This window comes from Balaenoptera physalus (assembly GCF_965194825.1).
Source record: "Balaenoptera physalus genome assembly, chromosome: 3".
NCBI classification, from domain to species: domain Eukaryota; kingdom Metazoa; phylum Chordata; class Mammalia; order Artiodactyla; family Balaenopteridae; genus Balaenoptera; species Balaenoptera physalus.
The window spans coordinates 105,143,294-105,170,077 of record NC_138890.1 but is presented as its reverse complement, the minus strand read 5'-3'; the positions used below and the strand labels follow the sequence as shown (position 1 = coordinate 105,170,077).

The 26,784-nt window shown below is 35.3% G+C and overlaps 1 protein-coding gene across 1 annotated transcript in view; it reads left to right on the top strand.

Annotated features, from left to right (window-relative positions):
- ADGRV1 (adhesion G protein-coupled receptor V1) overlaps positions 1-26,784 on the top strand; it is a 560,219-nt gene that overhangs the window by 47,174 nt on the left and 486,261 nt on the right. The window contains exons 7-18 of the mRNA XM_082458333.1: positions 713-1,278; positions 1,639-1,909; positions 2,279-2,608; positions 9,127-9,303; positions 11,477-11,700; positions 14,558-14,590; positions 16,443-16,569; positions 17,509-17,694; positions 18,452-18,632; positions 19,345-19,508; positions 20,816-20,939; positions 21,970-22,236. Coding sequence (XP_082314459.1) covers positions 713-1,278; positions 1,639-1,909; positions 2,279-2,608; positions 9,127-9,303; positions 11,477-11,700; positions 14,558-14,590; positions 16,443-16,569; positions 17,509-17,694; positions 18,452-18,632; positions 19,345-19,508; positions 20,816-20,939; positions 21,970-22,236 — 2,650 coding nt within the window. The remainder of the gene's footprint in view (positions 1-712; positions 1,279-1,638; positions 1,910-2,278; positions 2,609-9,126; positions 9,304-11,476; positions 11,701-14,557; positions 14,591-16,442; positions 16,570-17,508; positions 17,695-18,451; positions 18,633-19,344; positions 19,509-20,815; positions 20,940-21,969; positions 22,237-26,784) is intronic.

The window sequence follows — 26,784 nt, the reverse complement described above, 5'->3', positions numbered from 1 at the left end:
GAAGCCATTGCAATGAGAAGCTCATGCACCGCAACGAAGAGTAGCCCCCGCTCGCCGCAACTAGAGAAAGCCCGCGTGCAGCAACGAAGACCCAATGCAGCCATAAATGAATGAATGAATGAATAAATTTATTTATTTATTTTTAAAAAGTTTCATTTTAACAGTGTCATCATTTTGCCTAATAGTGACTCTTACAGCTTGTTCTCCAGAGAGACATGATATGTATTTTGAAAATCATGTGATTGGTATCATATGTTTAAATCTTGAGATAGAAACTGTTCAGAGAGAAGCAAGAATAATTTGACATGATTGAAAACTAACAATTTGTATGTGATGTTAATGTAGTTTTCCAGATTCTTATATATTATCAGACCTCGAATGCTGCTTCTGACCCTACCCACCTGATGAAACTAGTAAGAACTAGTTTTTACTGTCAGATCTTTAGTTATCTAAAGATTGATCAAGGTTGAAAGCCATTATACTGACACTTCCTTACTTGTTCTTATCATTGCTTTATCTAAAATATGTTGTTTACCTTTGGAAAATATTTTAGTAAATAGACACTGAACAAGCCTCTTTATCTGCTCCCTTCAGGTAAAGATTTTTTTATTTCTATGTAATTGCATTGAAACAGAGGGATTTTTCACACTTTGTTTTTTTTGCAGGTGTTTTGGTTATTGATGTTTTACCACTGTTTATATTTCTCTGACAGGTACCAGAAAATGATGAAGTATTTTTGATTCAGCTGAAAAGTGTAGAAGGAGGAGCTGAGATCAACACCTCCAGGAGCTCAGTTGAGATCATCATTAAGAAAAATGACAGTCCTGTGAGATTCATTCAGAGTGTTTATTTGGTACCTGAGGAAGACCACATACTCACAATTCCAGTGGTTCGTGGAAAAGATGACAAGGGAAATATGATTGGATCTGATGAATATGAAATTTCGATCAGTTATGTTGTTATAACTGGGAATTCAACAGCACATGCCCAGCAAAATATAGACTTCATTGATCTTCAGCCAAACACAACTATTGTTTTTCCACCTTTTATTTATGAATCACACCTGAAATTTCAAATAGTTGATGATGCCATACCAGAGATTGCTGAATCATTTCATGTTATGTTACTAAAAGATACCTTACAGGGAGATGCTGTGCTATTAGTCCCTTCTGTTGTACAAGTCACCATTAAGCCAAACGACAAACCTTATGGTGTCCTCTCATTCAGCAGTATCTTGTTTGAAAAGACAGTTATAATTGATGAAGATACAACATCAAGGTAGGATTTATTTTAAATGTTGTATTGCTACAATTATTTTAATATATTATTCCAAGATTTAATATTTGTGGTGTTGGACACAGTGCTGAACTGTTAAGTGTATGTGTCATTTCCTTGACTTTTTTTTCTTATTTTGGGAGTGATATTTAAATCACATATTTAAATATGCAAGTTAATTCACATTATGGTAGTTTCCTAGGACACATCTACATATCTACTCCTTCATATTAAAAACAGTCATTCTTTATGATTTGGATTCTGCTTTTACCAGTGTCTGGTGGCCAACTTGACGTTGAAAATGCCCATTTCAAGGGAAATAGAGTGTATCATATGACCATATATTTCTTTAAACAATTCTAGATTTGAAGAAATTACAGTGGTTAGAAATGGTGGCACTCATGGGAATATTTCTGTGAACTGGGTATTGACACGGAATAGCAGTGATCCCTCACCGGTAACAGCAGATATCAGACCAAGTTCTGGAGTTCTCCATTTTGCACAAGGGCAGATGTTGGCATCAATTCCTCTTACTGTGGTTGATGATGATCTTCCAGAAGAGGCAGAAGCTTATCTACTTCAGATTCTCCCTCATACAGTACGAGGAGGTGCAGAAGTGAGCGAACCAGCAGAGGTAGATCTCTTATTATGCTTTACTTGTGGGAATATTTCTGTGTCATAGAACAGCTGAAGAATTTGACCACACAAAGCACATTTATGTTTAGTTTGATGTGACAGGAAGAACACTGGTTTTAGAAATGGTGGTTACTTCCCTTGCTGAAGGTTGTCCCTCTGTAAATAAAAAGTTTGCTCTTAAAAAAATTCCACAAAGTTTTCAAATGTGTTTTTGATTCATCTTTTACTGTATTACCTATGAGAGTAATCATTTTTAGATGTGATACATAAATAAATATTAAAATTCAAAATAGCCTAGAAAATAAACCGTTTGGTAATCTCAGATGTGAGAATTCTGCACTTTAATATTTTATTCCTTTATCTGCAGCTTTTGTTCTACATTCAGGATAGTGATGATGTTTATGGCCTAATAACATTTTTTCCTGCGGAAAACCAGAAGATTAAAAGTAGCCCAGGTGAACGATATTTATCCTTGAGTTTTAAAAGACTAGGAGGAACTAAAGGAGATGTGAATATGTTTTATTCTGCACTTTATATTCCTGCTGGAGATGTGGACCCTTTGCGAGCAAAAGATGGCATCTTAAATATATCCAGGAGAAGCAGCCTCATTTTTCCAGAACAAAAAACCCAAGTCACTATAAAATTACCACTAAGAAATGATGCATTCCTTCAAAATGGGGCCCACTTCCTAGTACAGGTACTTGAATGATTAAAATAATCTCAACTTTGGTTAAACTACAAGCGTGCTTCTCTGTGTGAGAGAGTTACCTAGTCATTATTTTGCCCTCATTTATATTTTGGATTCTGTTGCTTACTAGAAGTTATGTAGGGAGTCCAAAGAGAGACTGTCTGCCCCTAAGGCATATAAGGATGAATAAAACAAGGATTATACTAAAGTCAGTGTTTTAATCATGTGATAATAAAAGTAGATCAGACATGAAATGTAGGTCAGAATATAATGGATGATGTAATGGAGAAATTCATGAACTGTGAGTGGGGGAGGGCCAGGAGAGAGTGAGCCATTCTTTTGAGTTGATTTAGGAAAATGTGACATAGGAATATAGTTTGCAGAATAAATATGTTTTTCATGATGGATGCTGCAGGGAAGGCATTCCAGAAATAAAAAAAGCAATATGAGAGAAATTGTGTAGATAACTTTAAATAGTATACTAAAAAATCTATTAACTGTAGATAGAATCTATGGACTTCTATCTACTTAATAAGAAGAAATAAGGGCCCTATATTTCTCCATCTTATCTCTTTTATTTCTTAACTTTTATTAACCAGAGCATATTTTTATTGCCAAAGTTTGAAACATCTGTACTTATTTATGATACTATGGTTATATTTTCCATATGGTTGGTATTGGTTGATTTTGAAAATTAGAAAGCAATAAAGGGTGCTTATCAAATTTTGGTTATGTAAATAAATTTAATGCAGAATCAGATAGTATGAATGGATCAGTAAAGAAAGAATGTATGATCTATGTCACCATACATTTTGCTAACTGAAATATATATCAAATGAAATCTCATATTCCATTAATTTCTTTGAATAATGCTGCATTTAAATTTGTTTCATATTTTTGCCTAGACTTTGTTTTATACTTTATTATTGCTTTCTCTGGAGTTTCTAATTGCCCCTTTTTATTTATTTATTTATTTTTGGCTGCACTGGGTCTTCGTTGCTGCACGCGGGCTTTCTCTAGTTGCAGCGAGCCGGGGCTACTCTTCCTTGCGGTGTGCGGGCTTCTCATTGCGGTGGCTTTTCTTGTGGAGCACGGCCTCTAGGCACACGGGCTTCAGTAGTAGTTGTGGCATGCGGGCTGTAGAGCGCAGGCTCAGTAGTTGTGACGCACGGGCTTAGTTGCTCCACGGCATGTGGGATCTTCCCAGGTCAGGGCTCGAACCCATGTCCCCTGCATTGGCAGGCGGATTCTTAACCCCTGCACCACCAGGGAAGCCCTGCTCCTTTTTATATGCCATTCTTACCAAATTAGGTCTTCCAGCTGTCTTAGATGTGTTGAATGCTGAGTTTAGCTGTACCAACTGCTTTCTTCCCTTGCTTCACACCTGCTACTTGGGACTGTTTTTAACTGAACTCCTCAATTTTCTTGATTTCTTGCCTTTTACTTCTTGGATTGTGTTTTAGTTTTGTTGAAATATATCTATCGTCAAATACATGTGCAGAAAAAGTATGTGCAAGGTAAACTTTTTGAGTCTTTGAGCAACTGAAAATGAAATTTCATACATTGATAACTGGCTTCGTAGAATTTCTAGATTAAAATAACTTCTTCAGAACTTGAAAGGTATTGCCTTTTAGCTTCCAGAGTTGCTGATAAGAAATTTGAGGGGAAAGAAATCATTTACCTTTAGGTTAACTTGCTCTTTATCTCTGAAAGCTTTTTTTTTTTAATCTTGGCATTCTGAATTTCTCAGGGCTGTGTCGTGCCTTGCTTAGCACTTGGTGGGGTGGGCCCTTTTATTTTGAAGACTTTTGTCTTTTTTTTTGGCCTAAGTCACTGCTCACGCTTGTATGGTTTGTGCATTAATTGTGGACTCCTAGTGGAGGTGTCTAGTGAGTGGCCCGTTATGAGGATATATGATTTGTCAGTACGTAGGGATGCCTTTTTGCAATATGCCTACATATAGGGAGACCTTTGGTCAACATTCCAAAAGCTTTGTGGTGGGAGATCTGCTTTTCACCTTTATTATTATAACTATTATTATTATTCTATTGTGTCTCCTCAAAATGGGGAAATTATGATACGATGCATCCTTCTGTCAGTGAGGATAACCCACTTTTTTGGAGGACCCTTGAATTCTCTTCTTGGGGTGATGGGTGAACAGAACATGGTGTCATTCATAGTTGTTTCCGTTCCCCCGGCAACTTGTGGAATGCTCTTATGAGATGACTGGCCAGATGGTGGGGGATCTGGATCTGTGAAGTGGAATTGAGCAAGTGGTCAAGCCCATGGCCCTGACCCCATTGAGCAGGAAGTTAAGGCAATTAGAATGCTGCCACCAGAGCACATTTAGAGAGATATTTAGAAAATTTTAAAAAGCTTTAAGTTTGACCGCCTAAAAAACATGTCATAACTTACTTTTTAAAGTTGGTCCTTTTAATATATGGAAATACATACTAATTTCACCAGTTTGCAATTAGGGCAGCATTTCCCAAACTTAGGAATTATCAGGCGCCTCTGGGAGATTTAAATAACTTGTTGAGAGGAGTGTCAGAATTTATTGTGGGTTTTTGTGTTTTGTTTTTATTTTTGGCATCAGTGCTCTCCTTTGCCTTCTCTGTGGTTGGTGTCCTCTGGATTCAGAGCATTCTTACTAGTAGACATTGTCTTGGTCAGTTGGGGCTGCTATAAAGACTACCACAGACTGGGTGGCTTAAACAACAGACATTTACTTCTCACAGTTCTGGAGTCTGGGAAGTCTGAGATCAGAATGCCGGCATGGTGGGGTTTTGGGGAGAGCTGTCTTCCTGGTTTTCAGACTGATGTCTTTTTGCTTTTTGTCCTCACATGGTGGAGAGAGAGAGAGAGGATGCAAGCTCTTTGGTGTCTCTCCTTATAAGGGCACTGATGTATCATGAGAGATCTACCCTCATGACCGGATCACCTCTCAAAGGTCCCATCTCCAAATACCATCAAATTGGGCATTAGGGTTTCAACATGTGAATTCTGGGTTTGGGGATACAAACATTCAATTCATAGCATATATGTTTAAGGTTTTTTGTCCCTAGAACCTCAGTATTCAGTTCTCCCTCTGTCTGTCTCCTATCCTGCATAGGTCAAAACTCATATGAAAAACAAATTATTAAAACAAGTGAAATGAAGCAAAGGTTTCACACAGTTGCTTTTGCTTTCATGGAGGCCTGGGCATCCTGGAATTCCTGTAGTAGTTGCAGTGACATGACATGAGTTTGAGAACTGATGATACAGAAGGGTTGATTTTGAGTTGTAGAGAACTTTTCTGTTTTCCATTTCTGATATCTTTTCGTACTCTGCCTCAAAACCAGTTTTTACTGTGGATAGAGACCCCCTATATCTATGCTAATATTAGTAACCTTTATATTAAACTTTCAGTCTCTTGAAAATATCCAGTATCTCTATCCAAGTAGCTGCAGAGAATCCTTTTGTAAACAAAACTTTATTAAGAACCTTCAATCGGTCAGATATTATTCTAGCTATTTTATTTCAGCATTCTATATGAACATGACAGAATTTATTTTAGACAACACTTGAAAAGAAAGGAAAAACTTGAAGAAGCATGTAATATCTGAATTTTGGTGATGCCGGGTTAGAAATCTGTTTGCACCACTAATCCCAGGCTCAATTTTTTATCTATCTCTGTATTCAGTTGAAAAACAAAGGTCTTACAGTACCGACAGTCAATTTAACACTTTAGGACAAAAGGTCATTATTAGTCACTGACACAATTCCTTAAAGTTCAAAACAGCTGTAGGTTCTAGAAGGCTAGTTGGAATTAGAAGGTTGTGTAGTTTGTATAGTACGTAATGGATGAGCAACTCAAGAATAGGAGGCATCAGACTCTGCATGGAAAGCTGAATGAGGCTGAAGAAAGGAGAATCTGAGACATGAGCTCCTCATTCTTCAGTAACCCTCTCAGCTAAAATACGTTAGTCTGAGATACCGTTTTTGGCAGGCATGGGGTTACTAATGTGCTGTCTCAGTTGCAAACTGTCTGGAAGCAAAGAACGACTCTTTATGAATGGAGTAGTTTGATTTAGCAGATGCTTAAGGAACCCAGACAAAAAGGCTTAGAGACTAGGAAATAAGCCATGGAAAATTAGCATTTTTCTTTTGATCAGTTCATTCTGTAGCCTTCTATATCTTCTTTCTCTGTATTTTCCAAAAATACTATATTTAGAATTAATTCTGTAACTGTTTTGATAAATGTAAGTAGAATATGAATTTTCTTTCTTTCTTTTTGAAAAGTTTTGAAGTAAAAATAAGTCATTATTTTCCTTGATATATTCAACAGTATTATCAGTTTAACTCTTTGTGAATGTGTGGGAATGAGAGTGTTCATTCACAAACACGTGCTAACTCACACAAGACCAGTGTATTTTCAAAAGTCTTCACCTCCATCCAATGCACACTTTATATTTATATGCCATTCAAATATATATTTTTATTTTTAATTTCTTATGCTATTTTTAAAGATAAATACATATATATGGGTATGTATATTCTTTTTCTCTAGAAGGAATGACAGTTATACTTATGTGGTTTTAACTATGTATCTTTATGTTTCATCTATTTTATAAAGTAAATGCAGTATCCTAAAGAACCGCATGTTATATTTTACTTGACTTAGTCCACATACCAGTGTTTAGCAAAACTGGTCAGTCTGATTTCTTTTTTTTTCTTTTACCCAAGTGAATATTTACCAATCATGGAACTTTTGATATTCTTCTACTGTATATTATTTTCAAAGCAAAGTATGTTACATTTAAAAAGGCATTGACTTTTACCCTTAAAATGTATATTGTTCATCACAAAATGTGAGCGTATGTGCAGGATCAGTGCAGTCCTTGCCCGCCTGTGGAATATCAACTTAAATCACCAGTCTCTACAGGGGGTTACTTAGTGGCATTGCTTCCACATTACAAAGCCTAACAGAGGGCTCTGAAGAGTGGGCAATCCATAACGCCCCGTTAAGTTCACAATTGCTTTTTTTTTTTAAATTATTTATTTATTTTCATTTATTTATTTATGGCTGTGCTGGGTCTTCGTTTCTGTGCGAGGGCTTTCTCTAGTTGCGGCAAGTGGGGCCCACTCTTCATCGTGGTGCGCGGGCCTCTCACTATCGTGGCCTCTCTTGTTGCGGAGCACAGGCTCCAGACGCGCAGGCTCAGTAATTGTGGCTCACGGGCCTAGTTGCTCTGCGGCATGTGGGATTTTCCCAGACCAGGGCCCGAACCCGTGTCCCCTGCATTGGCAGGCAGACTCTCAACCACTGCACCACCAGGGAAGCCCCACAGTTGCTTTTTAACTTAAAATCTCTATGCTTTTTGCAGTCCTGTAATGATTGTCTATGCCTACACTCACGTGAACACTGTGAGGATTGATAAGTTGGATTTTGAAAAGTTAGAATATTAAGATGTTGAAAGTTTTGATGTATCAGGATTCTTATAGAGCTCATTTTGTCTTGTAGGGATAAATCAACAAGTTTATTGTGTAGCTGCTGTACTTAATGTCATGTTGCAGGAAAATACTGAGAAGGACACAGACACACAAGAGGTCTGTAGTCCTGTTGGGAAGTAAAAGTCTGGAACACACAAAATGCTGATAAGCAAGCAATATGTGAAGTTTAACGTTAATTTCCAAGTTTAGTGAGTGTAACAGTAGAAGTTCAGGAAGAGATAGAAGAAAGAGGGCTGGAGAATCCAAGGAAATCTTTATGGGAGAGAGGGATATTTAACTAGTCTTTAAGCGCGAGTACATTTTGACTTGTGAGATGATGGAAGGAGGCCATTCTACATGAGGATAAACTGTGAAAGTTACTCTGAAGGTCATGTTCATTAATCACAGGGACATTATATGTTATACATGTGTCACATTTCTTTAAACATAAAGACATATTAAGTCACATTTGGAGTTCTGAATGGTCTTCTGATAGTGAATTTTCTCTGGTAGAGAAGGGGAGTGGGTGATTTGATTGGAGGTGTGGGTCAGTGGAAGAGAGGAGGGAAATGTGGGCAACTCGCCAATATTTGGCTTTATATCAAAGTAGTTGGGAATAGGCAACAAGGAGGAAAAGCGGATGGTGGTATTGGTGAAAACAGTGGTAAGAGGACATGGAGCAGAGATAGTGATTTCTCTTTGGCACATTCTATCTGTAAGGTGTCTCTGTGATATTTATGTCATATTCAGTGGCAGTTGGTTATAAAGATTTGGAATTTGAAGGAGAGATCCAGAGATTATTATGGAGAGGGTATGAAATTATAAGATAAAGGTCTTAGGAAGAATCCTGGGGAATAATAATAATTGAGGATCAGAAAGAGCTCAAGAAGCCAGTGTGGGAGGTTGAATCAGATGGTGAATGAAGAAGGAAGTTGCCAAGTTTATTGGTGGCCTTTACCCATGCTTACTTTGTTTTCCCATGCAATTAAGACTTTAACATTTTTCTTAAAAATGTCTTTTCTTTCCATTTTTATGGTTTTTTTTGTTTATTATAGTTGGAAAATCTGGAGTTGGTGAATATAGTTCCCCCAATCCCACCCATAAGTCCTAGATTTGGAAAAATCCGAAATATTTCTTTAGTGGTTACTCCAGACATTGCAAATGGAGAAATTGGCTTTACTAGCAATCTTCCAATCATTCTGCATGAACCAGAAGATTTTGCTGCTGAAGTGGTAAGTAGGCTTTTTCTTATTGATGGGGCCTAATGAGTTTGAGATAATGTAAAGACACTATTTTTTAGAGGGGGAGGTTGGGTTAGTTTATAGAGTTAACAGATCTTGAAAAGCTTCACCATTTACAGCAAGCCTTCAATATGTAATTTGACATAAGTAACTGATGAATGTGTGATTTTTCATCATCTTTTGCCATATTCGATAGAATAAAATTAGAATTAATTGCTCACAGCAAAAGTAGGGTATTTTGATGAGGCTGCATTCAGCTAGTCGTATGACATTTGGTAGAGTAATAGCCAAACACAATTTTTTTTTATTGGCCAAGTCATATGTGCCACAGGAATCCTTGACCTTTTCTATTTCTGAGCACTCCTCATGCTTGCCTTGGGCAGGATTCAGGTGACGTCCTATACTTGGTGGTGGAGGTGATGGTGGTAAAGTAGTAGATGCCAGATCTTTGGAATTATATATATATATATATAATTTTGTTTACATATATATGTAAATTTCTAGATACACACACACAGACACACACAAACATGCTCACATATACAGCACCTCTCCCTGCCTACCCCCACCCTGGTTGAATTTTCCTGCCATCTATATAGGGACCACTCCGGTTTTTGACCTTACCATTCCCTGAGCCACAGTCTGTCCCTAAAACCCTCTCCAAGTCTCTTACACTTAGATTTGGTCTAAACTGGGTTGCAGTTGAGATCAGGAAAGTGGAGAGTTGTTTTTGTTATCAAAGCCTCATGTCAAAATATGGTGACCACAACTTCCTTTGTTTGTATATTTGATTCTGTGAATTGGCAGAGAAGCTCTATTTTTCAAGATGGTTTTGACTTTTTATATTTTTCATAATATTTTTATATTTTTCTTCTAAAAACTAAAAAGTGTTCAGTTTGTTCTGAAAGAATAGGTTGTTTTTATTCATTTGTCTTACAAAGCTGTACATTTACCATTTCATATTTTTCCCTAGAGGGAAATTAGCTTCTAGGGAAAGTTTTGGGCTCTGTGAAACCTGCATTCTTCCCATCCTGGGAAACAGCAGAAAGAGTGAGAATTTCCCTTTGTTCTCTTTGTCCCCAACTACAGCCTGGCCACGCCCACCCTCTTGGGGTGATTTAAGGGCCCAGTCCTTTCTTACTTTTTTTTGTCTTTTCTAAGAATCTTGCTTTGCTTGCTAGTCTACAGACTTGACCGTTGCTAGCCAAATTAGAAGAATGGTTAGTGAGGAAAATATCTTCCATGTTTTTCAAGATGGCCTATGTTCAAGGGCAAAGAGCAGAGGATACTTTTTTTAGGCACGTAAAAAGAATAGCATTATATACTATTAAATATTTGTTTACATTCTTTGTTTGGAAAAAAAACTTCATTATGATCTTTAGTGATCCTTTTCTTGTACATATTTAAAGTGTGCTGCACTTAAATAAAACTACCAAATACAATTTGTTTCAGAATTATTATAATAGTTTCCATTTATTTAGCTCATGCTATGGAGAGACACTTTAATCTTCACCAGGAACTTGCAAAATAGGCAACCACTAGCTTTATTTCACATGTGGAAATTGAGGTCAGAGAGGTTAAGTAACTTGCCCAGGGTAACCCAGAGCCATGATTTGAGCATCTGATTTTGTTTCTGCTGCATTTGTTGTGTTGGTTAGAAGCATTTCTTATTTGTATTATTATTTTCTTATTTTGCCCCCTATCATGTTAGGATGCATTTGACATAACTGTGTACTTCCCAGATTTAGTCACAAAAGCTTATTTTTCAGTTTGTATTGTGATATTAAATTAATTCTTTTTTTCCGAGAACCTCTGATGGAAATTTATTCTTTAGCCATTGTTCTGTGTTTTTCATGGTTCTTTGGCTTTTAAAATGAAGTCTTTTTATTAAGACAAATCCCAGGTTAGGCGTGTTTTTGGGTGGGGGAAATTTAGAGAAATTTGATTAGCAAAAACTAATATAAAATAGTCAAATCTGAAATTACCGTCATACTTAAAGAGAAGCTTGTTCAATTGTGCTTTTAATATCATTTTAATTGTTCACTTCTCTATGCACAATACATAAACATATTCATATAACAAGTGTATGCACTAGCTGAAAAGCATATGTAATTTGTGAGCATGTATTTCAGAAGAACTTGTTCTGTTTTCTTCTTTTTATAAGGTATGCATTCCCTTACATCGGGATGGAACTGATGGCCAGGCTACTGTCTATTGGAGTTTGAAGCCCTCTGGCTTTAATTCAAAAGCAGTGACCCTGGACGATATAGGACCCTTTAATGGCTCTGTTGTGTTTTTATCTGGGCAAAGTAACACAACAATCAACATTACTGTCAAAGCTGATGACATACCGGAAATGAATGAGACGGTAACACTTTCTCTAGACAGGTAATAACCCATTTAGGTAATGTTTAGTGACATTTATATGTTCACAAATAATTTTGTTTCTTGTTTTAATTCTTTTGTCCACATAAAGTAAAAAGAAAAAAACCTAACTAGATAACATCATGCTGACCTTCTTCTGACTTTTCTGCTGTTTGTTGATGGCTTCTGGTTAGACTTTTATAACATAGTGAACTCTTACCCTGCTATTTATCATGAAGAAACATTACATAGAGAATTTATGGAAGGTATTAGATACATCTTAAACATAGCTAATATGTTGCTATGCTCAAAAAATAGGCAGCAGCAAATCCAAAATGTTAGGTTAGGCAAACATCTCTGCTGGCTTCATTTTCATCAGGGAAGAGGATTAGAGCTTTTTTGAGTGAGTAAAAAGAAAGTGTTAATCTTCATATAATGAAATTCTCTTTTTTACATGGAATTTAACATTAAATAATACTAATTTTCCAGAGAATAAAAAATAATACAAATTTAAGGGGTATTTTTAAGTAATAATAAGGATTTAGTTAACATTTCTCAGTAAGTAATTTATATCAAGAAAATATCACAATCTCTCAAAGAGAAATTTTTTTCAGCAATTCAGAAAATTCCAAAAATAAAAAACTACTGTGCTTAATTGATGTTAATTTAAAAAATTGAAACCAAGCTTATCTACTACAGGTCTCTATATTAAAGTTGATACATATTAGAGAAGGTTAATGTGTGATTTGAGGGCTTTGCAAAATTTTTATTTTAAAAACAATAAAATTCATAGGTGAATCAATACGTGTTATTTTATACTGTTTTAATCAGGACTGAAGTAGTAATAATTATTTTATGTAACCCCTGGTCCTCTCCAAATTTTACTCTCAGTCTCTTATAGGTTTTTCTATGTTGGTGTATTGTGTAAACACATTTTATAAACCTTATGAGTAGTTGTTTTTATTTTTATGTGGAAGAAAAATTCAGAATATAGGGAACAAATCTGTTGAATGTCTGCTGTTCATTTTGTGTGCTTTCAGTACCACATTGTGTTTTCTTCCTTTTTCTTAACATAAAAATTAAAACCAAACAAAATAGGCAAACAAAAAAAAAAAGCAAAAACCAAATACAACACACACACACACACACACACACACACGCACAGTCTAAATGACTTATGGTTTTAATATATATTTTCCATTAAATCTTAAGGAAAGATATTTCATATGATGAAAAAATTGGTGAAATGTAATGAAATGTAAACTGAAAATTATTATTTTTCACTTGTGTGCTTTTTTTCCTTAAGTTAGATTTGAGTACTTATTAAATCAGTGGACAGTCTTAAAAACAAACTAAAGAAAAATGAACAGCAATTATAAGCCAAAGAGGTAGCAATCTATAGAAACTTTGTTAGCTAAGCTGCGAGTTTCTGCTCTGAACTAGATGTCTAAAGAATGATTTAAATTATACCTCTGCAAGTTCATAAGTGACTATTCTTCATATTCTTTCAAAATAGTCATTTTCAACCTTATCATGTAAATCTTTGAAAGTAACTAAATATAATTTTAAAGTATTTTTTTCTCTCTTTCCTCTGGGTTAAGGCAGTACACAAGAAAGTATAAACCATGGGGCAGAGAATTTCAGAAATTAATGGTTCCTCTGTTTTCAAGCAGAAGAAATTAGTTCAAATTTATACTAAAATGTTTTAATGCAATTAGTAACTAGTGCATACTTGAATTATCTCAGTTGTGCATGAACAAATTACAATTCAGTGTTCTAAGACATAGTTAATTAAATAAATGTGACAATCTTGTATTTTGTCAAAATCTCCGTCTCAATTTTGCAAATTTTTAACAAAACTAAAATGAAAGAATGAATGAATGCTACTGTGATTACAGTAAGTTACAATAAAATATTGCAACAAAAAATAATTAACACTTTATTGTGATAGCATTTACGATTTTCTTTTAATGTCAAATTCAAATGAAAATTTTCTATATTTCAATTAAATAGAGATAAAAGTTGCCCTGGTACTGAATGATTTATGATGCTTTTAATACCATACTAATTAAAAATATTTTGTTGTTTAGTTCTCACCAAATCAGAAACAATATTATTATGCCAATTTATTTCAGAAAAAATTGTAATATATGTAGTATACAACTCCTTATTTATAGTGTTATTTGACTTGAAAAATGAAGCACTAGGACTCTACATTCTGACATGTTTCTCCAGGCTGTTTAAAAATACAGCACATTGGGAATTTGGCAAAGTGTTTAGATTTCCTGATATGAAGTTATTTTTAAGTAATATTTGTCATAATTAAAAGATACAGTGATATCTTTTGGCTTCTTGAGTATATTCCTATGCAAATGATGAAAGATATGTATTTCTCTGCTGATAGAGTTTTTATATTTTCAAACAATAACTGGCTTTAGATCTGAGGATGTGGGATTTTATTTTTTTGAAACCTAATTAAAGCTACTAAGTAATTAAAAGTCGGGCTGAATGAAATTTGCTCAGCTGCTGTGGTTTTGTGAGCATGCACAGAGCTTGGCAGCCTCCAGCGCCTTGGAGCAGGCCTGGAAAGGAATGTCTTCAATGGGTCTTGACGTGCTGGCTGGTCATGGGGTCATCTTCCCTAAGTGGGAACTGCCGAACCTTTTGCTAGCATTTGTGAATAGCAAAGAACCCAGTGTGCAGAGTTCCCTTAAAGTGAATATGACTAGCTTGTGCGGGGGGAGGGAAAAAAGAGAGCTTTCTTTAGCTTTATTTTTACCCTGCCATTCACATTTCTAACAGTATTGGTGAGATTCTGGCAAATAGTGTCTCTGTCTTTCCCCCCCCCCACCCACTCCCCCCCTTCTTTCTGTGTTGACAGGGTAGAAACCGAAAGGTTTGTCGTGTATTTTGGGTAAGTGTGCTAGAGAATGTCTTGTTTTTGGTGATTCAACATTTTGCTTTGCAAGTCAATGTTTTGGACAAGGCTGCTGTTCTGCATGACCACCAGTCTTGAGAAAGTTTGCTTGTCCACCTGCCTGTGCATGCTTTGTGTGTCCTTTTATCTTCTAATGATAAGCTTATATGAAGTTTTTTTTTTTTTTGTATTAAGAGTTTTAAATTATGAATGCATTTAAGATATCTGATAAAATTTTTGAGAATTTATGTAATTACATGTTTTGAAGAACTTAAAAATTTTAACTTTCCTGATAGTGTACATATAACCAAGAGAACAATTAGTGTCCTTTGCTTGTGAGATTCTTACTTAACATCTTTTATGAATCTTGTGGTTTAACAAAGAATTCAGAAGCAGGGCGCTCATCTCTTCCATTGGTTTTTGAGTGCATCTAAGCAATTTCTTGCCTACATTCTCTCAGTTGTCGTATAAAGAACTTTGCAAAAATTTGCCTTTTTCCAAAAGGGTAGCACATTAAAAATAAATTCATTTGTTTAATGCTCAGAATGGATTTTTATATTTCACATTCTGATCGTGTTTTTTTTGTCTCTTAGCTTATATGGACATAGGAAATTTTAATTAATTAGAATATCAATGTAAATGAAATATGGGCAAATTTGCTATGAAAATTTGCTATTAAAAAATTTGCTATAAAAAATATGACTGCATTAATAATATAAAAAGGATAACTATCTTATTATTTGGATTATATCTTCTGTGGCCACTAGTATACTAGGTATTGGCTGTCAGATTTCCAAAAGCTGGGGAAGGATGTTAATTCAGATTCTCTATTACACAGGAAGTGTGCTGTCCTTTTTATATATTAATTGTGACTGCATTGTAATTTTGAGGTCTGATCGGCGGTACTTTTTGATTCAATAGAAAGTGACATTTGGAAGGGTTTAGAACAGCTTGCAGGATTGAGAATTCTCAAAGAGTATGCTGGCTTTTAAACCCTCAGAGCCTTACAGTCCTCGTTCCTTTGATCATTCTAATTATAGGCTGAACATAAAAACCAGAAATAAAAAACATCTTGGTTTAATATGTTCTTTTGAGATTTGTATAGGAATTGCTATAGCATGTCACGTATCTCAGATCTATTCTATTCCATTTTTTTTCAAGTATGTCACGCATTTTCTTTTGTTTTATTATTTTCTTTTGTTTTATTCTTTTGTTTTATTTTTTTTATTTGTAATAAAACAAAAGAAAATGCGTGAGGTTAAAATCAAGGTGAATAGAATCATATTAAAGGTCACAAAATATTTCTAAAATCTAATCCAATTTTATTTTTGGTCAGTGTGTCTTGCTTTAGTCCAAGCAGTTAACCAACTTGTATTCAGTTAGTATAATCTTATGTAATGAGTTTTTTTTGTTTGAAAGAAATTCAAGTGTATGTAAAGTTAAAACAATTTTATTTAAATTATTTTTAAACTACATGTTACAAATTAACTTTTTCTAAAACTGGAAACAAATCTGTGAATTTGATACTACTTTATAAAATATATTTAAACCTTTGATTAATGTATTTTTAATGTACATATGCAGTGTTTCGTTTCAGTCAAATATGAAAGAACCAATGAATTCAGAAATAGAAGTTCTCCCATAAATGTTATCAGTAAAACGGTTTTGATCTGAAGTGATTTTAATACACTTAAATTCAACTTAAATTTTACCTCCTAATAACCTTCATATTCATTATCTGAAGTGTTGTAAATATTTAAAATAAGACTTCAAAATTCAGAAGTAAGACTATAGGTAGTCTATAATACTTAAAAAGCCTATAAGACTTTTTCCCCTCTGACTTCTCCAGGGTCAACGTGGAAAACCAAGTGCTGAAATCTGGATATGCAAGCCGTGACCTAATTATTTTGGAAAATGATGATCCTGGGGGAATTTTTGAATTTTCTCCTGCTTCCAGAGGACCCTATATTATAAAAGTAAGTATGAAAGAAACTTCAATCTATTCTGTACTCACAGCTTCAAAAGAACAATCTCAAAGGATTTAAACTTTTATGGACTTTTTTTTTCCTGTCCTATATATGGTACTTTACTGGCAAGAACACATCACTATTATTGTTATAATCATATAGATAACATATAATGAGGGCCTTCTATATTCTGTTCCCTGTTCTAAGCACTTTGTAGTCACAACCCTTAATCTTCACAATGTGTTAAAGAGGTCTGTGCTCTATTTCACATTTTACAAATGTGAAAAAGAGACACATTGGCATTTCTAGCTGAGCCTTAGACACATTGCTTAAAGTTGTGATGCAAAACCTATTCAGTCCAAAATTCAGGGTGTCTGATTCTTTTGTTTTTTTAAAATACAGTTTTGAAAGGTTACAGTTCCGTTTACAGTTAGTACAAAATATTGGCTGTATTCCCCATGCTGTACTATATATCCTTGAGCCTATCTTACACCCAATAGTTTGTACCTCCTCTCTCCCACCTCTCTATTGCCCCCCCACGCACAGGTAACCACTAGTTTGTTCCTGTATCTGAATCTGCTTTTTTTTTTTGTTATATTCACTAGTTTGTTGTACTTTTTAGATTCCACGTGTGATAACATACAGTGTTTGTCTTTCTCTGTCTGACTTACTTTATTCAGCATAATGCCCTCCAAGTCATCCATGTTGCTTAAAATGGCAAAATTTCGTTCTTTTTAATGGCTGAGTAGTATTCCATTGTGTGTGTGTGTGTGTGTGTATATATATATATATACACACACACACACACACACACACACACACACACCACATCTTTATCCATTCACCTGTTGATGAGCACTTAGGTTGCTTTCATATCTTGGCAATTATAAATAATGCTATGAACATTGGGGTGCATGTATCTTTTTGAATTTTGTGGATTTTTTTAAGGAAGGAGAATCTATAGAGCTCCACATCATCCGTTCCAGGGGAGCTCTTGTTAAGCAGTTTCTACACTACCGAATAGAGCCAAGAGATAGCAATGAATTCTATGGGAACACAGGGGTACTGGAATTTAAACCTGGGGAAAGGGAGATCGTAATCACCTTGCTAACAAGATTGGATGGGATACCAGAGGTATGGGATTTTATTTTTTCTGTGTGCTTTTGTGGAAAGTTAATAGTATCTTGTATATTATGAATATAAATATTTTGAACATTGGCAAGGAGATACAGGAAAGGAAGCGGGCAAGAAAAGATTGAGAAGTGCTTTTGTTTGGAAAATAAAAAAAAACAAGCTTGAAAAACAAAGTAAGACTTATTCCAATTTGAATTGTCCATGTTTGTCCTACGTAAAGCAATACCAAACAATCTGAAATGTTCAGTGTGTAATCAGTTTTCATCTCCTTTTAGGTTTATATATGTTAAACCTTATTTTATGTAGTCTGTATTGACTGAACTTTCAGTGATAAAGTTTTGAACTGAAGAAATTTTTCTGTGAAATTACTCTTTTAAAGGAAATAAATTTTAGTTGTATATTAAGGGAATCAGATATTGTTCCATTATGTTTGCACACCGTTGCATATGTAGCTTTTACATTAATTTTATTTTATTTACTCTTATTAGTTTAAATGACTAGATCATCAGTGATAAGGTTAAGTCTTCTTACAATTTTAATATAGTATCATGGTTTATCTTTTCCCTTTTTGAATAATGTATACTTATATCTGATGTCTCTCTTAATTGATGGAAGGATGTTAAAAATTTAAAAATATCAGCTTTGTTTTTTCAGTGAGTGGCATGTTTGTGAAAAACTGATTCTTGAATACATATATTCTTATTTCCTCTGAAAATTTCAACTTTATATTTTTCCTAATTTGGCATGTTCATTTTAGTTGGATGAACATTATTGGGTGGTCCTCAGCAGCCATGGTGAATGGAAAAGCAAGTTGGGAAGTGCTACAGTTGTCAACATAACGATTCTAAAAAATGATGATCCTCATGGGATTATAGAATTTGTTTCTGATGATCTAATTGTTACGATAAATGAAAGTAAAGGAGACAATACCTATAGTGGTAATTTATTCTACTTTTTATATTCTATTACTGTTTACTGAAGAAGACATTAGTCATATTTTTAGTTTATTTCTTTAGTAAGTAGTTATTTTTAGTTGTCCAACTGCTGAGAAATTATATGTAGTACAGAAATTGGTGTTTTAAAAAATCATATTGCTATTTTTATTTCTTACATAGTATTGTGATGATGACTTCAGTTATATTTTGATTTCAATTAACCATATGTGGTAGAACTCAAACACTCAAAAGAATGAGTTGAGTCAAATAGGAAAAACTAAGAGTTACTGCTAGGGAACTACTGCAGTGGCACGAAATGAGATGTATTGATAGGTTATTTTTAGAGCCGTGTCTGTCTGGGTAAGAAAATCACTTTTGAGTATGCAGCTTCCTCTAGCTGCCCTTAACAAATATCCTTATAGGACTTTGTGATAGGTGTACCTAAGTAGTCACCATTCTGCTCCTTTTGCTGAATGACTTTTAAAATCGCAAACTGTGATAGAAAAGATCAAGTCCATTTATTTTATCAATTGTATACCTACAGAGGTAAGACTAGGTTAATTTATATACATACCTTGAGGCTGGGCTAAGGAAATAATTGGTTTTTATTAAAAAGAGGGCTTATTTTTACTTTTATTTGAACAATTTCTTCACTCATCATTTTAAAATTGTTTAATATATGCTCATATATGTTATACCCATTTGTATTTCACAGCTGTTTATGGTGTAATAAGAAATCGAGGCAACTTTGGTGATGTTAATGTATCATGGGTGGTTAGTCCAGACTTTACGCAAGATGTATTTCCTGTTCAAGGGACTATTTTCTTTGGAGATCAGGAATTTTCAAAAAATATCACCATTTACTCCCTTCCAGATGAGGTAAATGTTACACATATGACTCTCTCTTTTTTTGTTTAATAATTATTTTTTAAAATAATTAAACATCTGGTAATTTACTTTGTCATGAGAGTATGTGATAAAGCAGCAGCCCCCAACCTTTTTGGCACCAGGGACCGGTTTTGTGGAAGACAATTTTTCCACTGATGGGGGTGGGGGGGGCAGGGGGCGGGGGATGGTTCAGACGGTAATGTGAGCGATGGGGAGCGGCCGATGAAGCTTCACTCGCTCACCTGCCGCTCACCTTCTGCTGTGTGGCCCGGTTCCTAACAGGCTGCCGTGGCCCGGGGGTTGGGGACCGCTGTAAAGAACTCATGTGTGATAATGCCGGACTCTAAGCCAAAATAGAAATATTATTTTTGGTTTCCCTGAAGGCACTTTTAACTCTTAGAACAGATAGTCGCTGGTGACACTGCGTAGGTGTCAAATATCAGGGATTCATACTTGTGAGAGAGGTTAAGCACTTGGTTTGTACTTAGGCCCTTTGAGGATGAGGGCACCATCTACCAAGTATCCTATGGTGCACCCTCAGAATCAGGACATTGGACCAGGTGGATGGTGGATTCAGGGTAATGCAGAGAAAGAAGTTAGTAACCATGGGGTGGACCTTTCTGAGGGACACCGTGCTTCGAGTAGGTATGGAAACCTGTCTCCTTTCCTTCACACTTGTGCCTCGAGAGACAAAGTTCCAACATTGTTCCATTTTAGGATCTGGAGAAGACCGGCTTACATGGATGAGAAAGAGAAGCAGTGTCCCCCTGGGGAGCCACATAGGCTCAGATATGTGGGGAGTCTCATCTTGTTAGGACAGGGGAATGAGGTCTTTGTGCTGTACTTCGGTGAAACTTAAGTAAGGTTTGTAAGGGGCCTTTGAGAGCTAGCTGAGCTTTTGTTAATGATTATGAATTCTGTTCTGTGTCAAAAAGTTATTTTTCTGTTCCATTGTTTTTCCTTAAAAACAATATATATCCCATTTTCTTATAGAAATAACTTAAGCTATGTAGTATCTCTGTTTTTAACTTATGTAAGGCAAAATATCTCTATTTCCCTTAAATTTTATAGTGGGTCAAAGTAAAGTGACTGTTTGGATGAATGTACATTAAAATTTTGAGGGGTTCTGAGGCCTACTTGAATAATTTAGAGTGGTTCTGCCTCAGAAGTAGAAACGAACATTAGTGCTGTTATTAATAAAGCTCTTTTTTTAAAGAGATAAAAATAATTTAGGAATATGTAGTGGAATTATTTATACAAATCACCTGACTAAAAGCATGTGTAACATTTTCCAAAAGATTCCAGAGGAAATGGAGGAATTTACCATTATCCTACTTAATGCCACTGGAGGAGCTAAAATAGGAAATAAAACTACTGCAACTCTGAGGATTAGAAGAAATGATGACCCCATTTATTTTGCAGGTGGTATTGCTTTCTTATTTGAGTGAGTTCACATCTTTCTTGAACCGTATAAAAATACTTTTTTTCAATAATTGTTTGAAGTGAACATTTTCAATAAAGCACAATTGTCGCTTGTTTAAATAGGATTTCATAATTTGTTTGGATGATCATTATTCAATCTCTTTGACATTTTAACAAATACTTTTAAGAATCTTCTGCAGGAAAAAGAAAAGAAAATAAGTACTGTTTTGTTAGCTTTGTTCTCCTCCCACTTTTAAATTCCAAGGTATTTTCTTTCAATTGTGCAAAAGGGAACACTCTTCCACATAACCTCTTCCAGTACACAGTGTAGCCAGTTCAGGGTCTGCGTATTGTACTTAATGAATGGTTACTTACTATAATTACTATTATTTAATGGACATATAAGTTAACGTATAAATTAAGGTTTCCCCATTTTTGCCACTTTAATGCTTTCTTTAGAACTGTCTTTTCCACCTGAGACATCTTTTAGTTTTATTTGGTATGTAATCTACTGGTATCTAATTCTTTCTTAAATCATTTTTGCAAGCTGTTCAATTTACAACTGTAGGACACTTAAACCTCTTGAGTATTATTGATTTATATTTTAACCTTCAGTTAACATGTACTTAATGAGTTAGTCCTGTGTTCAGTCTTCTACTAACCCTGTAGAAGAAGTGGCAAAAATAAAACCTAAGATATCTGGGCCTATTCTCAAGGAACTTATGGCCTAAATTTGAAAATAAAGTGTATGAAACAGTAGGCAGAGGATTCCAGATAGTATGTAATTTAATGACAAACTGGGTGTTGAAGACAATGGGTTCTATAGGAGTCAAGGCAAGAGGAAGGCCATTGACTAGAAGTAATCAGAGGAGACCTCTTGTAGACATTGGGATCAGAGCTGAGTCTTTAAGTAAAGACACAGTGGAAGTCATTTCTTGTAGGGAGCAGGGAGAAACATATGTGATCTGAAAATATGTAGATGGAATCAGAAAAGCTCACACGTTTCTTCTTTTCTTTATGAATATTTCAGAACCTCGTGTAGTGAGGGTTTGGGAAGGTGAGACTGCTGACTTTATAGTTCTCAGAAATGGATCTGTTGATGTTGCCTGCACTGTCCAATATGCTACCATGGATGGGAAGGCTACCGCCAGAGAGGGAGACTTTGTTCCCATTGAAAAAGGAGAAATGCTTGTTTTTGCGGTTGGAAGTAGAGAGCAGAACATATCTGTATTCGTTAATGAAGATGATGTCCCAGAAACAGATGAGTCCTTTTATATAATCCTCTTTAATTCAACAGGTAAATAAATTACATTTATGGCAGATCTGTTGTTTCAGTGCTTTTATGAGATGAAATTAAGCACTTAACTGTCACCTGGGATTGTTCAAGAGCAAAATTGTTTATTTCATTGCTTTCTTGAGGGAAGGGCTGAGGAATATATGTGTTGAGACTTCGTGTACCTGGTATACTCTATGCCATTATTCTTAATCTTTTTTCACAATACAGCACACATAGAAAATTATGTTATTATTATATGAGGAATAGAAATCTTTTAGCTAAAGCTACCCTAAGTCTTTTCTAGTCATCCAAAGGCTTAGGGCATCTGTAGTCTCTTCCCTCCTAGCAGGCTGCTGGGCATAGTGGTTGGGAAGCTGCATTCTGTGGGTGACTTGAGCCCAATTGGCTCTGCAGCCACAATGCATGACAATTTGCAGGAGGGGAAATTCCATCTTCTCCATGCTATAAACGAAGCAGGATGTTTTGTCCCCATTATATGGGTCCTGAGAATGTTTTCACCCCATCTTTAGTAAATTAGAGGGATTATAGCTTCTTTTGGTATTTATTTTATTCTTTTAAGAGTACATAGAGTTATTTTTTTCCTTAATCTTTTAGAGTAAGTTGAAGACATGATACTCCATCACCCCTGAATACACGAGTGTGTTTTTTCCTATATACTAGGACATTTTCCTACATAACCACAATGTAACCATTGAAATCAGGTTAACATTAATACAATTATTGCCTCAGACCCCATTCAGATTTCTCCAGTTTAACCAACAATGTCCTTTCTAGCAAAAATGATCCTTTCCTAAATCATGCATTGCATTTAATTGCTGTGTCTCTTTAATCTCTTCAGTCCGGAATAGAGTCTTTCCTTGACTTGCATGACCTTTATAATATAGAAGATTACAGGGCAGTTCTTTTGTTGAATGTCCTTCATTTTGGTTTGTTTGATGTTCCTCATTATTAGATTCAGGCTTTGCATCCTTGGCAGGAATTTCATAGATGCAGTTCTGTGTTCCAATTATATCCCTTCTGTTGGCACATGATTTTGTTTTGTCCCTTTACTGCCATGTTTACTTAGACCACTGTTTAGGTGGTGACTGCCAGGCTTCTCTACTGTACTTTTGTTCCTTTGTAATTAATAAATATTTTGTGGGGGAGATAGTTTATGTAAATATCCTGTTACTCATCAAACTTTCAATTTTTTCATTGATATATTTATCAGTATGGACTCATGATTTCTGTTTAATGCAGTCGGTTATATTTCGCTATCATTTTTCTTTTTTAACATCTTTATTGGAGTATAATTGCTTTACAGTGGTGTGTTAGTTTCCACATTATAACAAAGTGAATCAGCTATACATATACATGTATCCCTATATCTCTCCTCCCTCTTGCATCTCCCTCCCACCCTCCCTATCCCACCCCTCTAGGTGGTCACAAAGCACCGAGCTGCTCTCCCTGTGCTATGTGGCTGCTTCCCATTAGCTATGTGTTTCACATTTAGTAGTGTATATATGTCCATGACACTCTCTCACTTTGTCACAGCTTACCCTTCCCCCTCCCCGTGTCCTCAAGTCCAGTCTCCACATCTGTGTCTTTATTCCTGTCCTACCCCTAGGTTCTTCAGAACCATTTTTTTTTTTTTTTAAGATTCAATATATATATGTGTTAGCATACGGTATTTGTTTTTCTCTTCCTGACTTACTTCACTCTGTATGACAGACTCTAGGTCCATCCACGTCACTACAAATAACTCAATTTCGTTTCTTTTCATGACTGAGTAATAGTCCATTGTCTATATGTGCCACAACTTCTTTATCCATACATCTGTCAGTGGACACTTAGGTTGCTTCCATGTCCTGGCTATTGTAAATAGAGGTGCAATGAACATTGTGGTACATGACTTTTTGAAGTATGGTTTTCTCAGGGTATATGCCCAGTAGTGGGATTGCTGGGTCGTATGGTAGTTCTATTTTTAGTTTTTTAAGGAGCTGCCATACTCTTCTCCATAGTGGCTGTATCAATTTACATTCCCACCAACAGTGCAAGAGGGTTCCCTTTTCTCCACACCCTCTCCAGCATTTATTGTTGTAGATTTTTTTTTTTTTTTTTTTTTTTTTTGTTGTAGATTTTTTGATGATGGCCATTCTCACTGGTATGAGGTGATACATCATTGTAGTTTTGATTTGCATTTCTCTAATGATTAGTGGTGTTGAGCATCCTTTCATGTTTTTTTGGCAATCTGTATATCTTCTTTGGAGGAATGTCTATTTAGGTCTTCTGCCCATTTTTGGATTGGGTTGTTTGTTTTCTTGATATTGAGCTGCATGAGCTGCTTGTATGTTTTGGAGATTAATCCTTTATCAGTTGCTTCATTTGCAAATATCTTCTCCCATTCTGAGGGTTGTCTTTTGGTCTTGTTTATGGTTTCCTTTGCTGTGCAAAAGCTTTGAAGTTTGATTAGGTCCAATTTGTTTATTTTTGTTTTTATTTCCATTTCTCTAGGAGGTGGGTTAGAAAGGATCTTGCTGTGATTTATGTCATAGAGTGTTCTGCCTGTGTTTTCCTCTAAGAGTTTGATAGTGTCTGGCTTTACACTTAGGTCTTTAATCCATTTTGAGTTTATTTTTGTGTATGATATTAGGAAGTGTTCTAATTTCATTCTTTTACATGTAACTGTCCATTTTTCCCAGCACCACTTATTGAAGAGGCTGTCTTCTCTCCATTGTATATTCTTGCCTCCTTTATCAAAAATAAGGTGACCATAGGTGTGTGGGTTTATCTCTGGGCTTTCTATCCTGTTCCATTGATCTATATTTCTGTTTTTGTGCCAGTACCATACTGTCTTGATTTCTGTAGCTTTGTTGTATAGTCTGAAGTCAGGGAGCCTGATTCCTCCAGCTCCATTTTTCTTTCTCAAGATTGCTTTGGCTATTCGGGGTCTTTTGTGTTTCCATACAAATTGTGAAATTTTTTGTTCTAGTTCTGTGTAAAATGCCATTGGTAGTTTGATAGGGATTGCATTGAATCTATAGATTGCTTTGGGTAGTATAATCATTTTCACAACGTTGATTCTTCAATCGAAGAACATGGTATATCTCTCGATCTGTTTGTATCATCTTTAATTTCTTTCATCAGTGTCTTACAGTTTTCTGCATACAGGTCTTTTGTCTCCTTAGGTAGGTTTATTGCTAGGTATTTTATTCTTTTTGTTGCAGTAGTAAATGGGAGTGTTTCCTTAATTCCTCTTTCAGATTTTTCATCATCATTAGTGTATGGGAATGCAAGAGATTTCTGTGCATTAATTTTGTATCCTGCTACTTTACCAGATTCATTGATTAGCTCTAGTAGTTTTCTGGTAGCATCCTTAGGATTCTCTATGTATAGTATCATATCATCTGCAAACAGTGACAGCTTTACTTCTTCTTTTCTGATTTGGATTCCGTTTCTTTCTTTTTCTTCTCTGATTGCTGTGGCTAAAACTTCCAAAACTATGTTGAATAATAGTGGTGAGAGTGGACAACCTTGTCTTGTTCTTGATCTTAGAGGAAATGGTTTCAGTTTTTCACCATTGAGAACGATGTTGGCTGTGGGTTTGTCATATATGGCCTTTATTATGTTGAAGTAAGTTCCCTCTATGCCTACTTTCTGGAGGGTTTTTATCATAAATGCGTGTTGAATTTTGTCAAAAGCTTTTTCTGCATCTATTGAGATGATCGTATGGTTTTTCTCCTTCAGTTGGTTGATATGGTTTATCACATTGAGTGATTTGTGATTATTGAAGAATCCTTGCATCCCTGGGATAAACCCCACTTGATCATGGTGTATGATCCTTTTAATGTGCTGTTGGATTCTGTTTGCTAGTATTTTGTTGAGGATTTTTGCATCTATGTTCATCAGTGCTATTGGCCTGTAGTTTTCTTTCTTTGTGATGTCTTTGTCTGGTTTTGGTATCAGGGCGATGGTGGCCTCGTAGAATGAGTTTGGGAGTGTTCCTCCCTCTGCTATATTTTGGAAGAGTTTGAGAAGGATAGGTGTTAGCTCTTCTCTAAATGTTTGATAGAATTTGCCTGTGAAACCATCAGGTCCTAAGCTTTTCTTTGCTGAATATTTTTAATCACAGTTTCAATTGCAGTGCTTGTGACTGGTCTCTTTATATTTTCTATTTCTTCCTGGTTCAGTTTCGGAAGATTGTGCTTTTCTAAGAATTTGCCCATTTCTTCCAGGTTGTCCATTTTATTGGCATAGAGTTGCTTGTAGTAATGTCTCATGATTCTTTGTATTTCTGCAGTGTCAGTTGTTACTTCTCCTTTTTCATTTCTAATTCTATTGATTTGAGTCTTCTCCCTTTTTTTCTTGATGAGTCTGGCTAATGGTTTATCAATTTTGTTTATCTTCTCAAAGAATCAGCTTTTTGTTTTATTGGTCTTTGCTACTGTTTTCTTCATTTCTTTTTCATTTATTTCTGATCTGATCTTTATGATTTCTTTCCTTCTGCTAACTTTGGGGTTTTTTTTTTGTTCTTCTTTCTCTAATTGCTTTAGGTGTAAGGTTAGGTTG